The sequence below is a fragment of the Muntiacus reevesi genome, chromosome 8 (assembly GCF_963930625.1).
Source record: "Muntiacus reevesi chromosome 8, mMunRee1.1, whole genome shotgun sequence".
Classification (NCBI taxonomy): Eukaryota; Metazoa; Chordata; class Mammalia; order Artiodactyla; family Cervidae; genus Muntiacus; species Muntiacus reevesi.
In genome coordinates this window covers 7,679,176-7,691,804 of record NC_089256.1, presented here as the reverse complement: position 1 = coordinate 7,691,804, position 12,629 = coordinate 7,679,176, and the positions used below count along the sequence as shown (strand labels likewise).

Sequence of the window (12,629 nt, the reverse complement as noted above, 5' to 3'; positions counted from 1 at the left end):
TCTATCCCATTTTAATGTTCTTTTCTTTACATTTGACAATAACTTTTATTCTTATCCCAATTATACTATTTGGTAAATGATCCAGGTGAGAGGCAATGTGATGATGTGGAAAGGGTTTTAAACTTGAAGTCTAAAAATTTAGGTCCTAATTTTCATATGTGGTTATTTTACTGACCTTGAATTTTATTTCTGTAAAACGGGAATGAAAGTTACCATGTTGACTCAAATGATTGTGAGAATTAAGTGAAATACCTTTAAGAGTATTTCAAAAGCTGTTAATAGTTATACAAATGTAAAATGTCTGTTCACCGCTAGTCAGTCAGGTGTTAATTTCCCTGATATGCCTTTACCAGAAGGCAGACATGAAAGTTTTGAAGTGCTTATTTTTCTCTTTAATAGTTGTAACAAAAAAGAAAGATGTGGAAAAGACTTTGATAATTGGTCTAAAAGGAAGTTTGAGGATTATTTTAAAATGTAGTTTATTAAAGTTCAGTGTTTTTCTTATGACTAATGTGATTTGTTAAAAGATTTAAGGGACCCAGCTCTCCAAAGTTAGTTATTTCTATAGAATACTCTTTATATAATTATTGGAGATGCCATTAGAGATCAGTACTGGGAAACAGACTTTTTATTTGATGGTGTATATTTGATGGTATGTCCAAAACATGAAAATCTGCAAATAGCATTTAACTGTTAGGTATTGTTATATGTTTTGTTTGCTATGAATTATTTTCATGACCATGAGTTATTAACCTTTACAGTTCTTTTGTCTTAAATGATAGTTACTTTGTAAGATCCACTCACTATTCAAAATAAATTTTAGAAGGAAGAGTCCTTCAGTGGGTGGGAGGGATGGGTAACACTGATCACATTAATGTGCACATTGGAAATATTGTTTGACCCCAAAACAGATCTTGGAATGTTAAATTAACCTTGTGAAGTCTGAGAAAGATAAAAAAGCAGCCTGATTCATACAAATTCTGTTTTGTTAATAAATTTGTTTCTTGCATAAGTTTTATAAAATTTAATAAAAATGTCATGGAAATAAGAGCAATTGGTGGAGCCTTAGGAGAAAGTGATGAGACAGGTTGAGTTCAGCAGAAATTTAAGCTAATAATTACCGTTAATAATTAGAACAGCATATACCATGCACAGTACTAAGGACTTAATATATATTATTTAACTTAATCTTCAGATTAGCATTATGAGTTGTAAGTAGCATTATGTCCATTTTAGAGATGTGGAAAATGGATTCATAGAGGTTAAATGATGTCTGCAAAGTTACAAAATTACTAAGTGATGGAGCCATGATTCCTATAAAGAGCTTATCTGATTCTTAAATTTCTAACCACACTGTTTTACTGCCTTTCACTTTTCTGTACTGTTGGTCAGAAAAAGACTCCAACAGATTATTAGGAGAATCACTTAGGAAAATCTGAGTATAAGGCACAGAAGTGTACCAAATTAAAAAGGGAAAGATGTTAGAAAGTTCCTAGGGAGCTCTTAGGAGTATGATTATGGGAACTTTAATATGATCAGTGAGAGCTAGAAAGTTGTCAGGCAGTTACAAAGGAGCTGCAGGTTCTTACTATAACAGACCAGATACAGTTCACATAGTCAAAATTGTTTTTGAGATTTCTCATAAAGTACACGAAAATATTGTTTTTAATTTCTCATAAAGTACACTAAAATATTGGGTGGTTTATTAGTTTTTGGTTGACCACTGCATAAAATAGCTGGCTTGCATTTGGTGCCATGGCAAATAAAAAATAGACTTTCTCTCAATACAGCAGTAGGTACTGCAGAAGGGACACAGGAATGAAACCAACTGATGCATTTCTCCCTACTCAGGTGCTCATTGTGCTCATTGAGTATAAGTGCTTATTGTTTAAATAGTGTTTTTTTTTTTCCTTTCCCTTTTGTTTTGTAAAGTGAATAGTTAATATTTTCTATTTCCCCTCTAGTTTTAATAACTATTCACTTTGCAAATGAAGGGAAAAGAGAAAAAAGTTATTTAATGATGAGATTCCATTGTATTCCTTTTATATGTCTGATGACATCTCTCCCTTCTGCTTCTCTCCATAAACCCCCTCTAATTTCTTGTTGACAAGCTAAAAAAATGCCATATCAATACAAACACAATCACCACAAACTCTTTAAGTATTTTTCCTTTCTTTATTTTTCAGACACTGTGATTAAAAAGTATGTTTTTATATTGATACGACTGATTAAACCAGATCGGTGTTCTCGTTAATTAAGGGTGTTTGTCTCAACACAGCTTGTACAAGCAGTAAATCCAGATGCAGTGTCAGTCACATCCTTTTGCTGTAATTGCTTAGTTAATAAGTCTTTACCAACAAGCTTATCTTGAATTTCTAGATCATGCCATAAGTTACTGATTGTTTTGTAAGTTATTTTTGGTGTGTGTTGGGATAGTAATATGGCTTCTGCCCTATCTATTTAAAGCAAGCATTAAAAAAAATACAATAGCAGTGTATTCTTATACACAACTATGTGTATGTTTTTTGTTATGAATTTATAGAAAACATTTTAAAAAATAAAAATTTAAAAGTACAGTGATTATAGTGAATAATGCATACATTAGGATTTCTTTAAACATATCCAGTTAAGACATAATGAGTAGGTATTTTAAACTGCATCTGTAAATTTGTAAACATGGACTAATAAAGGAATGAGTCGTATAGATCATAATAAATAATTTTTAAAGAGAAAACAAATCCATCTATAAATAGAAGATAATTAAGTACAGCCTTTGTTTTTTCATCAGATAGGCAGCTGTGTCCAAAATGATTTATAGAATTAATTATTATATAAAAGAACATTGATCAGAAATCTAGAAGTTTCCTTCAGATGAAGAAAATTTTTCATCAGTTGAAAATTACTGAGTTCTGTGAGATTATTGTTAAAATTTAGTGTTTTGTGATTGAAAACTAAAAAAATATTTAGACTCATGCAGTTTTTAAGTGCATGTATTGTGTTTGCCCAAATACCTGTATTCATTTGACTTTTCCAAACTGTATGCAAAAATTCACATAATATCTACTATATGGTACGATAAAATTAAAATAATCCTAGATTTTCCTATGTGAAATTTTAATAATAATATCTGAAATAAAGTTAGACTATAAACCCTCAGATAGTACCAGAGTAATATAAGCTTCTAAGTATGCTGCTTATACATATTAATGTGATATAGTTGTTTATATCAACCTACCATGATTAGTGCTCTGAAATATATATAGAAGTATGCCCTCTAAGAATTTGATTTATTTTTAAATGAGAATATAGAAGGTGGTCAGATATTTGATCTTCCATTATTTCCTCACATATAAAGGGTATATTATTTTGTTATTGAACCTTCCTTATGAGGATGGATAATAAGAAAGCTATTGTGGATCAAATCACACTGCACATTTATCACCAGATATAGTTCCTTGTCAGCATCTTACAGGTACTTCTTTGTGAGTACCGTCCCTGTTTTTTTTAGTCGCCTTAGGATTTATTATCTTCTGTTTTCATCAGTTTTACTGTGCCCTGCCTACATGTGGTTTTCTTTATATCTCTCCTACTTGGGTGTTCCTAGGGGCTCTTGGTTACTGTGCCTTGATGTCTGTCTTCAGTTTAGGAAAATTCCAGGCAGTTATCTCTTTCCATTTTTCCCCTCCTTGTTTGTTCTTTCTCTTCTGGGACTTCAGTTACATGAATAATAGACCATTTTACTATGTCTCATATGTCTCTTATATGCTCTCCCTCTCTAACTAATCTATCATCTATTTCACCAGTTCACTTTTCAGCTATGGCTAATCTGTGGTTAAATACATGTTCATTTTGGTTATTTTATTGCTTAATTCTGAGTTTTTCATTTGACATATTTTATCATTTCCGGTATTGAGTTTTTCATTTCATTTTCTATCTCAAAAAAACCCAAAACCAAACTCTGTCAGTTAAATCCATTGTCTATGTCTCCTATGAATGTGATCCTCTTTGTCAGGTTTTGATTTTTTAGGTTTCGTGGAGGGGGGGGTTGGTGTTTGGTCTAATGGCATGTTTCATAATTTTTGATGGAATGCTAGATATTGAAATACAAAATATTTTAGAGATAACTTGAAGCCCTGGATATTTTTTTCTCCCTCCAGGAAAGATTTGCTTTTGGCATGTGGTTAGACTAGAGGCTGATCACTTTAATCCAGTTAGGGATTTGGCTGATTCTAGGCTAGATTTTGCTCATTGTAAGGGTGATCTATGTTGTTCACCTTTCCTACTCAAGCATAGGCCTTCAAAGATTCCAGCAGAAAGCCTGGGTGTTTACAAGGGCCTCTCTATCTTGCTGGGCCCTGGGCTCCCACTTTTATCATTTCCAGCATGAGATTATAGAAAGTTTTTGAGTAAGCTTTTTAGCCTCTCAGGCCACTGCTGAAGTTAGAAGCCTTGCAGCAGCTTCTTTGGTTGCTCTACACACCTCATGGACCAGAACTGTATCTTATGGCTATCCTTAGCCACTGTCCCTGGCTTCAAGGGAAACTGGGAACTGTTTTGCTGAACTCATGTTTTACTGAAACCTCCTCCCTCCCAGCCCCAAATAAACTTGTTTTAATACTCTCCAGATTTATAAAATGGTGACAGGTGTAAGTAAAACTGAACTTTCATGTGAATATAGTAGGGAATACCAGATTTTTCTTAAGTGATTTCAAATATGGGTGTCTAACACTAAAAAGGACCTTCAAATAATTTTTAAAACTCAAGGAGCCGGGTGGAGAGGGAGGTGGGAGGGGGGATCGGGATGGGGAATACGTGTAACTCTATGGCTGATTCATGTCAATGTATGACAAAACCCACTGAAATGTTGTGAAGTAATTAGCCTCCAACTAATAAAAAAAAAAAATTAAAAAAAAAACTTTTTGTTCTTTTTTTTTTTACTAGAAAGCTAAACACTTTGGTAGTAGAAACTTTAAAAATCTAGGTGAACAGAAAAGAAAAAAACTTGAAATCCTGCCAACCAAAGTTTGATCAGTGTTTTGGTAGGGAGCTTTGTAGTAATTTTATATAGCAATACATGTAGTATGTTTTATTTTTACAAATTAACTTTGAATTATATACCCTATTTTGTGATTTGTTTCTTTTACTAAGTATCATATATATATATTTCCATGTTAAAGTATATAATGAGGGTAGTACCTTACAGTTTAGAAATTAGTTATCTTAATTTAACTCATAATGCTTTTTTAATTTTAGTGTTCCACCCTAGTAGTACGTATCTTGTGTCTGCTTGTTCTCTCTCCACTCTTTTTTTGACCAGGTTAATACGTTATTATGTTATTATTGACTAATACCAAAAGAATGTTGTGTTTAACAGACAGTGGAAGTAATGAACATATTAGTTAGGCTCTGATTCAATGGCAATGATTCCTGGTAGAACCCCATTAAATATCTTTTTTATTTCTAGTCTTGACTTGATACAGTGTTCAATACATTTGATACAGTGCATGATACATTTTTGTCAGTGAAATTATTATACTTTTTTCCTACTCTTTATTAATAGTTTTTATTGTTTTTAAAATAAATTTTCTGAGAAGCATTTGGGAGTGCCTTGTTAATATACAGTTTCTACCATAAAATACATACATGTTAAAATGGCACAACTGCTTTGAGATGTAAATGTTGATGCAGTTGGCTAGACTCACTCATGAGTCAGGTGACACAGGTGCTGGTGCGACAGCACACAGGATTCAGAATTTTAGTTGAGTCATAAATTACTACATATCATGGACCTCCTCGAGGTCACTCTTGAGTAGTAGGGTTGTGAATATTAAATACCTGATGAATAAAAGACCTATTTTACAAATTGCATATGATTTTATAAATAATTTGTGTCTAGGTTTTTAGTGGAAGGTTTGCTAGATCTAGTTCCAGTTCCACCTAACTGCTAATTTTATGGCAACTGGTGCCTTTGTTTTTTAGAGCTTAACTTTCTTATGCAGACTTTTATGTTGAGATACATCAGTGCTTATTGCTCAATCCCTTGAGCTTTATAGTTAGTGAACCTCAGAATCACTCTTATATAAAATATGCCCATTAAAAATAGACTGATTCAGGTTAGATTTCTGCATATGTCTAAAGGCTTGTTTCAAAGAGGAATAGTAATTAGATAATAAACTTTCCATCCTCTGATGAAATTACTTATGTCATTAGTCTCTAGATATCACACCCTTGAAATCTTCACTTGGCAGTGTGACAGTTTGTCATGTCAGCTGGGTGGAGGTAATCTAGTACCAATTCTTAACCAGTTCTGAATTGCTTATAACCAGTTTAGAATTGCTCATCACTGGTAGCAGGGTAGAAATAATCAAGTCCTGGATTATATTGTTCCTAAGCCTTTGTTTCTTGAGAAGTTGATAGTTTGCTTTAAATTTACACTACTAAATTTTTTAAAAGTCCATTAATTAATGGCTTTTTAAGAAAGTAGCCCTTTATTTTCATTCTCAGCATCCTATGTCTTCATCAGTGTTCTTGGCCTGTTTATTGTCTATCCAACTAGATTGTAAGTTCTTACAAGCAGTGACTTTGTTTTACTTGTTTTTTTTTTTCCCTCACCACATGGCTTTGGGGGTCTTAGTTCCTGACCAGGGATTGAACCTGGGCCCTGAACAGAGAGAGCATAGAGTCTTAACCACTGGCCTAACAGGGAATTCCCAATGACTTTGTTTTATACTTAACGTAGATTCCTACCCACTCCTACAGTATCTCCTAAAATATAGTAAATATTCCATATATCTTAATTATTTGAGAAAAGTAAGTGTGACAAATTGAATCTTACCAGTTTTAAGTTACTTTTATTGTTTAGACTTGTATGATACTATCTTTATACTTATCTTTTCTGGAAAAAGCATTCTGTGTCTTGAATTTGCTAAATTAAAACTTTCCTAAAATGTGTGTTATCTTTCTAATTCATGATAATTGAGATAAATAAGTATTTGCTGAATAGGGCATAGAATTCTTAGATTTGAATACCATGTTTGATATAAGCATTTGACTACTTATCCCTCACATTTTGATCTGTATTGTTGGTTGTAAGTCATTTAACACGTACTTGATGTAGACAAAGCCATGTGCTAAGGATCAGTAAAATTTAGTTAGTGGATAACTAAATATTACGACTGCCATTTGAAAAAGAACATACTGTTATAGCACATGGAACTCTGTTCAGTGTTATGTGCCAGCCTGGATGGGAGGGGATTTAGGGGAGAATGGATACACGTGTATGTATGGCTGAGTCCCTTTGCTGTTCCCCTGACACTGTCACAACACTGTTCATCTGCTATACACCAATACAAAATAAAAAGTTAAAAAAAAAAAGAATATACCTTTACTTAATATTTTGTCAGTAAAATAGACTTCTCAGTTTGTGATTTTTTTTTTTTGTCTTTATAGGGTAAAGTTCACCTTGAATTAAAACTGAATGAACTGATAACAGAAAATGGAACTGTGTGCCAGCAGCTTGTTGTACAGTAAGCATATTTCTTTTGCCAAAATCAACTAGAAATAATTCTCCATTTTGTATTCTTTGACTCTTAAGGCAACTCCTTATTTTAAATACTTCAAAATCTTTTTTTAAGAGATGAACTTTGCTATGTTATCCCTTTATTAATTTGTTTTCCAGTTTATTTTCTCACATCTAATCTACTCAGGTTATATATGAGTCATTAATTGATTCAACCAACAATTTATTTAATGTATATTAAATGATAGATGTAGGGTGTTTTCATAGGATCACATATAAACATGTATGTATAGCCACCTAGCAGGAAGGAGTTGGAAAAGTTTCCTAGTAGATGGCCTCTAGAAACTCCAATAGATAAAACCCAGCAGGGCACTGGTGACTCTTACGGCTAAAACTGAATGTGTACCTTGAGATTACCAGTATTGATTCTCACCTGCTTTGAATTTCTTTTTTACACTTTTGCTCTCAACTCATTTTTATCACCCATACTCTAATCTTCTCACTCTTCAGTAAATCTGTTCCAGCCTTTTCCCTCTGTCCAAAACCCTTCCTCTGGGTTGTCAATAAACAACTGAGTATCCCTGAATTCTGAATGTTTTCTCTGTGCCTTAACTGATAGGTAGTGAATATCCCCTGAAGTACCATTCCCTCTGCTGCCTTCTTAGTTCATTTGCTCAGTCGTGCCTAACTCTTTGCTACCCCATGGACTGCAGCATGTCGGATTTCCCTGTCCATCACCAGCTCCCCAAGCTTACTCAGACTCATGTCCATCGAGTTGGTGATGCCATCCAACCATCCATCCTCTGTCATCCCTTTCTCCTCTCACCTTCAATCTTTCCCAGCATCAGGGTCTTATCCAATGAGTTAGTTCTTCTCATCAGGTGGCCAAAGTGTTGGAGTTTCAGCTTCAGCATCAGTCCTTCCAGTGAATATTCAGGACTAATTTCCTTTCGGATGGACTGGTTGGATCTCCTTGCAGTCCAAGGGACTCTCAAGAGCCTTCTCCAACACCATAGTTCAAAAGCATCAATTCTTCGGTGCTCAGCTTTCTTTATAGTCCAACTCTCACATCCATACATGACTACTGGAAAAACCATGGCTTTGACTAGATGAACCTTTGTTGGCAAAGTAATGTCTCTGGTTTTTAATATGCTGTCTAAGTTGGTCATAGCTTTCCTTCCAAGGAGCAAGCATCTTTTAATTTCATGGCTTGTAGTCACCATCTGCAGTGATTTTGGAGCCCCCCTAATATAAAGTCTCTCACTGTTTCCATTGTTTCCCCATCTCTTTGCCATGAAGTGATGGGACTGGATGCCATGATCTTAGTTTTCCGAATGTTGAGTTTTAAGCCAGCTTTTTTACTCTTCTTTCACTTTCATTAAGAGGCTCTTTAGTTCTTCACTTTCTGCCATAAGGATGGTGTCATCTGCATATCTGAGGTTATTGCTGTTTCTCCCGGCATTCTTGATTCCAGCTTGTGTCTCATTCAGCCCAGCATTTTGCCTGATGTATTCTGCATATAAGTTAAATAAACAGGGTGACAGTATACAACCTTGACATACTTCTTTCCTTATTTGGAACCAGTCTGTTGTTCCATGTCCAGTTCTAACTGTTGCTCCTTGACCTCTATACAGATTTCTTAAGAGACAGGTCAGGTGGTCTGGTATTCCCATCTCTTTAAGAATTTTCCACAGTTTGTTGTCATCCATACCGTAAAAGGTTTTGGCATAGTCAGTAAAGCAGAGTTGATGTTTTTCTGGAACTCTCTTGCCTTTTCAATGATCCAACAGATGTTGGCAATTTGATCTCTGATTCCTCTTGTCTTCTCAGTCTGAGGCTATGTATTCTAGCAGCCAGGAAGTTGGGTCAATAATACTATCCTACTGCTGCTCCTAATGGGCTTCACAGGTGGCACAGTGGTAAAGAATCTACCAGCCAATGCAGGACATGCAAGAGACTTGCGTTCCATCCCTTGGTCAGGAAGAAACCCTGGAGGGGGAAATGGCAACCCATTCTGATATTCTTACCTGGAAAATCCCATGGACAGAGGAGCCTGGTGGGCTACAGTCCATGAAGTTGCAAAGAATCAGACATGACTGAGCCACACATATACTGCTGCTCCAGAGTATATTCTCCTAAAAAAACCCCAGCCCCTTTGATGTATTCTCTTTCTGTATAAATATATATTATGTGCTTATATATGTATACACGCACATAAAATAGTATATATATTACTTACTTAGTTAATTTCTTCTGAACTCTTTTAAAGAAGGTTGCATATACCATGATCCTTAATATATCAGTATGTGTTTTCTAAGAATAATGATAGTATTATAAATATTATATTTATATAATTGACTACAGTTTTTGAATTTAGGAAATTTAACATTATTACAATAAAAGTATTATCTCTAGCTTTTATATTTCAGTACTTTACAGTTACTACATTTTACTTTTGTCAACTGTTCCAATAATGTCCTTTAGACATCTTTTTCTCTCCAAAAAAGTATACAGTCTAAGATCATGTGTTACATTTAGTTGTAATGTCTCTAATCTCCTTAACCTATAGTAAGTAGTCTTTAGCTTTTTTTGGCTTTCATAGTATTGAAATTTTTGAAGATACAAGCCAGTTATTTTTTTTTAGATATTCCTCAATTTGGATTTGCCTACTGAAAACAGTTAAAGTTTGCTTGTAGTTTTTCTTCTAGACTGAGAGCATATAGTGAAGGTATTTGGATCAGTCCCCCTTCCACTATTCTCTCGACTCTGTTCAGTTTGGTTATGTTGTACACGTGAAATACAGTTAAGTGGATTGATTTGGTTGGTTTGTATTTAATGTTGTTTTACTTTTTTTTTTTTGAATATGTAGAATATCTGGATGACTTTAGAAGTCAAAACTATACCAAAAGGCATTACTCAGAGATGTGTTAAATCCCCTCTCCTTATATCCAACTCTAGGCAACCATAGGGGCTTCCCTGATAGCTCAGTTGGTAAAGAATCCACCTGCAATGCTGGAGACTTGGGTTTGATCCCTGGGTTGGGAAGATCCCCTGGAGAAAGAAAAGGCTACCCACTCCAGTGGGTATTCTGACCTGGAGAATTCCATGGACAATGGGCTCCTCTGGTAGCTCAGATGGTAGAGAATTCCATGAACTGTATAGTCCATGGGGTTGCAAAGAGTCAGACATGGCTGAGTGACTTTCACTTTCAGGCAACAATGATCTGATTTCTCTCCCTGTAGTTTTTGCCTTTTACAGAATGTCATGTGGACAGATTTATAATAATATATAATCTCTTGTGTCTTTTACTTAGTATACTGCTTTTAAGATATAGCCACATTATATATCAGTATCCTTTTTTAAAGGTATTTTTATTTCTTGTCATAACTCATTAGTAGATACTGTTGTCCTTGTTTTACAGGTGATGAAACAATGCACAGATTGGTTAAATAAGTCCAAGTTCATGTAGGAAGAGTGGAGTCTGGTTTTTTTAGTTTTGAAATAAATCATAGATTACAGGAAGTTACAAAGTACAGGGAGGTCCTTGGTGCCCTTCACTTAGTTTCCCTCCGTGCTCTCCTCTTACATAACTATAAATACAGTGTAAAACCAGAACGCTGACTTTGCAGAGTATACATTTTATCATTTTATCATATGTAGATTTGTATAACCACCACCACAATCCAGATACGAAATGATTTTATCACTGTAAATATCTCCCTTATGCCAGCCCTTTATAGTCACACCCACACTTCCCCAGCCACCATCCCTAATCTTGCAACATCTAATCTGTCTCCATATCTGAAATTTTATCATTTCAAAAATGTTATGTAAATGGACTCTTATAATATGTAACCTTTTGAGGTTTGCTTTTTTCCCAATCAGATCCAGCCAATTTTTGTGCACAGTTTTTAAAATTTGTTGCCAATTTCTGTCTTTTATTTAGTGAATTTATACCACTTACTTTTAATATAATTACTGATGTTAGGCTTCAGTTCTGTTCAATTCAGTCACTCAGTTGTGTCCGACTCTTTGTGACGCCACGGACTGTAGCACACCAGGCCTCCCTGTCCATCACCAACTCCCAGAGTTTACCCAAACTCATGTCCATCGAATCGGTGATGCCATCCTCTGTCGTTCCCTTCTCCTCCCACCTTCAGTCTTTCCCAGCATCAGGGTCTTTTCCAATAAGTCAGTTCGTCACGTCAGGTGGCTGAAGTTTTGGAGTTTCAGCTTCAACATCAGTTCTTCCAGTGGATATTCAGGACTGATCTCCTTTACGATGGACTGGTTGGATCTCCTTGCAGTCCAAGGGACTCTCAAGAGTCTTCTCCAGCACCACAGTTCAGAAGCATCAATTCTTTGGTGCTTAAATCTACCATTTTATTTTTTATTTTCTGTCCCCTATTTTCTTTTTCCTGTGAGTTACTTGAACATTTTTTTGAATTTAATTTTAGCTTATCTATAGTGTTTTCTTTAAATCTACACTGTATCTCTTTGTTTAGTTTTTTTTTAGTGTTTGCTTTAGGTTTTACATTGTACATGTGTAACTTGTAGTCTACTAGTGTTGACATTTTATCAGTGAGAATAAAATGTGGAAACCTTACCTTCTTTTAATCCTCCACCATTTGTAATATAATTGTGTGAAGTATTTCTTGTACAGCAGTAAGAACCTCCATCAGTGTTACAGTCTTTCAGCCATCTAGCACAATTTAGAAAAGAAGAGAATTCTAAATCTCTTGTATTTAGTTACATATTTGCTCTTTCTGTATTTTTTCCTTCCTGTCATATCAGGATCCCTTCTTTTATCACTGTCTTTTATGCTTAGAGAATTTTCTCTTACCATTATTTTTAGGATAGGTCTACTGGTTACACTTTCTTTTAGTTTTTCATTATGTGAAAATGTCTTGATTTTTTTCTTCATTCCTAAAGGATATTTCCACTGACTATAGAACTCTTGGTTGATAGTTCTTTTCTTTTCCTCAGAAAATGTACTATTTTCTGAGGAAAAGTAGTACAGAAAAATGTACTGTTTCCTTTTGGCCTCCATGACTTTTGATGAGAAATCCACTATCATTCAAATTGTCTTTCCTATGCAGATTTTCCTGTT

At 34.6% G+C, this 12,629-nt stretch overlaps 1 protein-coding gene across 3 annotated transcripts in view; it reads left to right on the top strand.

The window, feature by feature from the left end:
- RASA2 (RAS p21 protein activator 2) overlaps positions 1-12,629 on the top strand; it is a 117,381-nt gene that overhangs the window by 41,682 nt on the left and 63,070 nt on the right. For all 3 annotated transcript variants that reach the window (XM_065943027.1, XM_065943026.1, XM_065943028.1), the window contains exon 5: positions 7,450-7,526. In XM_065943027.1, the coding sequence (XP_065799099.1) occupies positions 7,450-7,526 (77 nt within the window). The remainder of the gene's footprint in view (positions 1-7,449; positions 7,527-12,629) is intronic.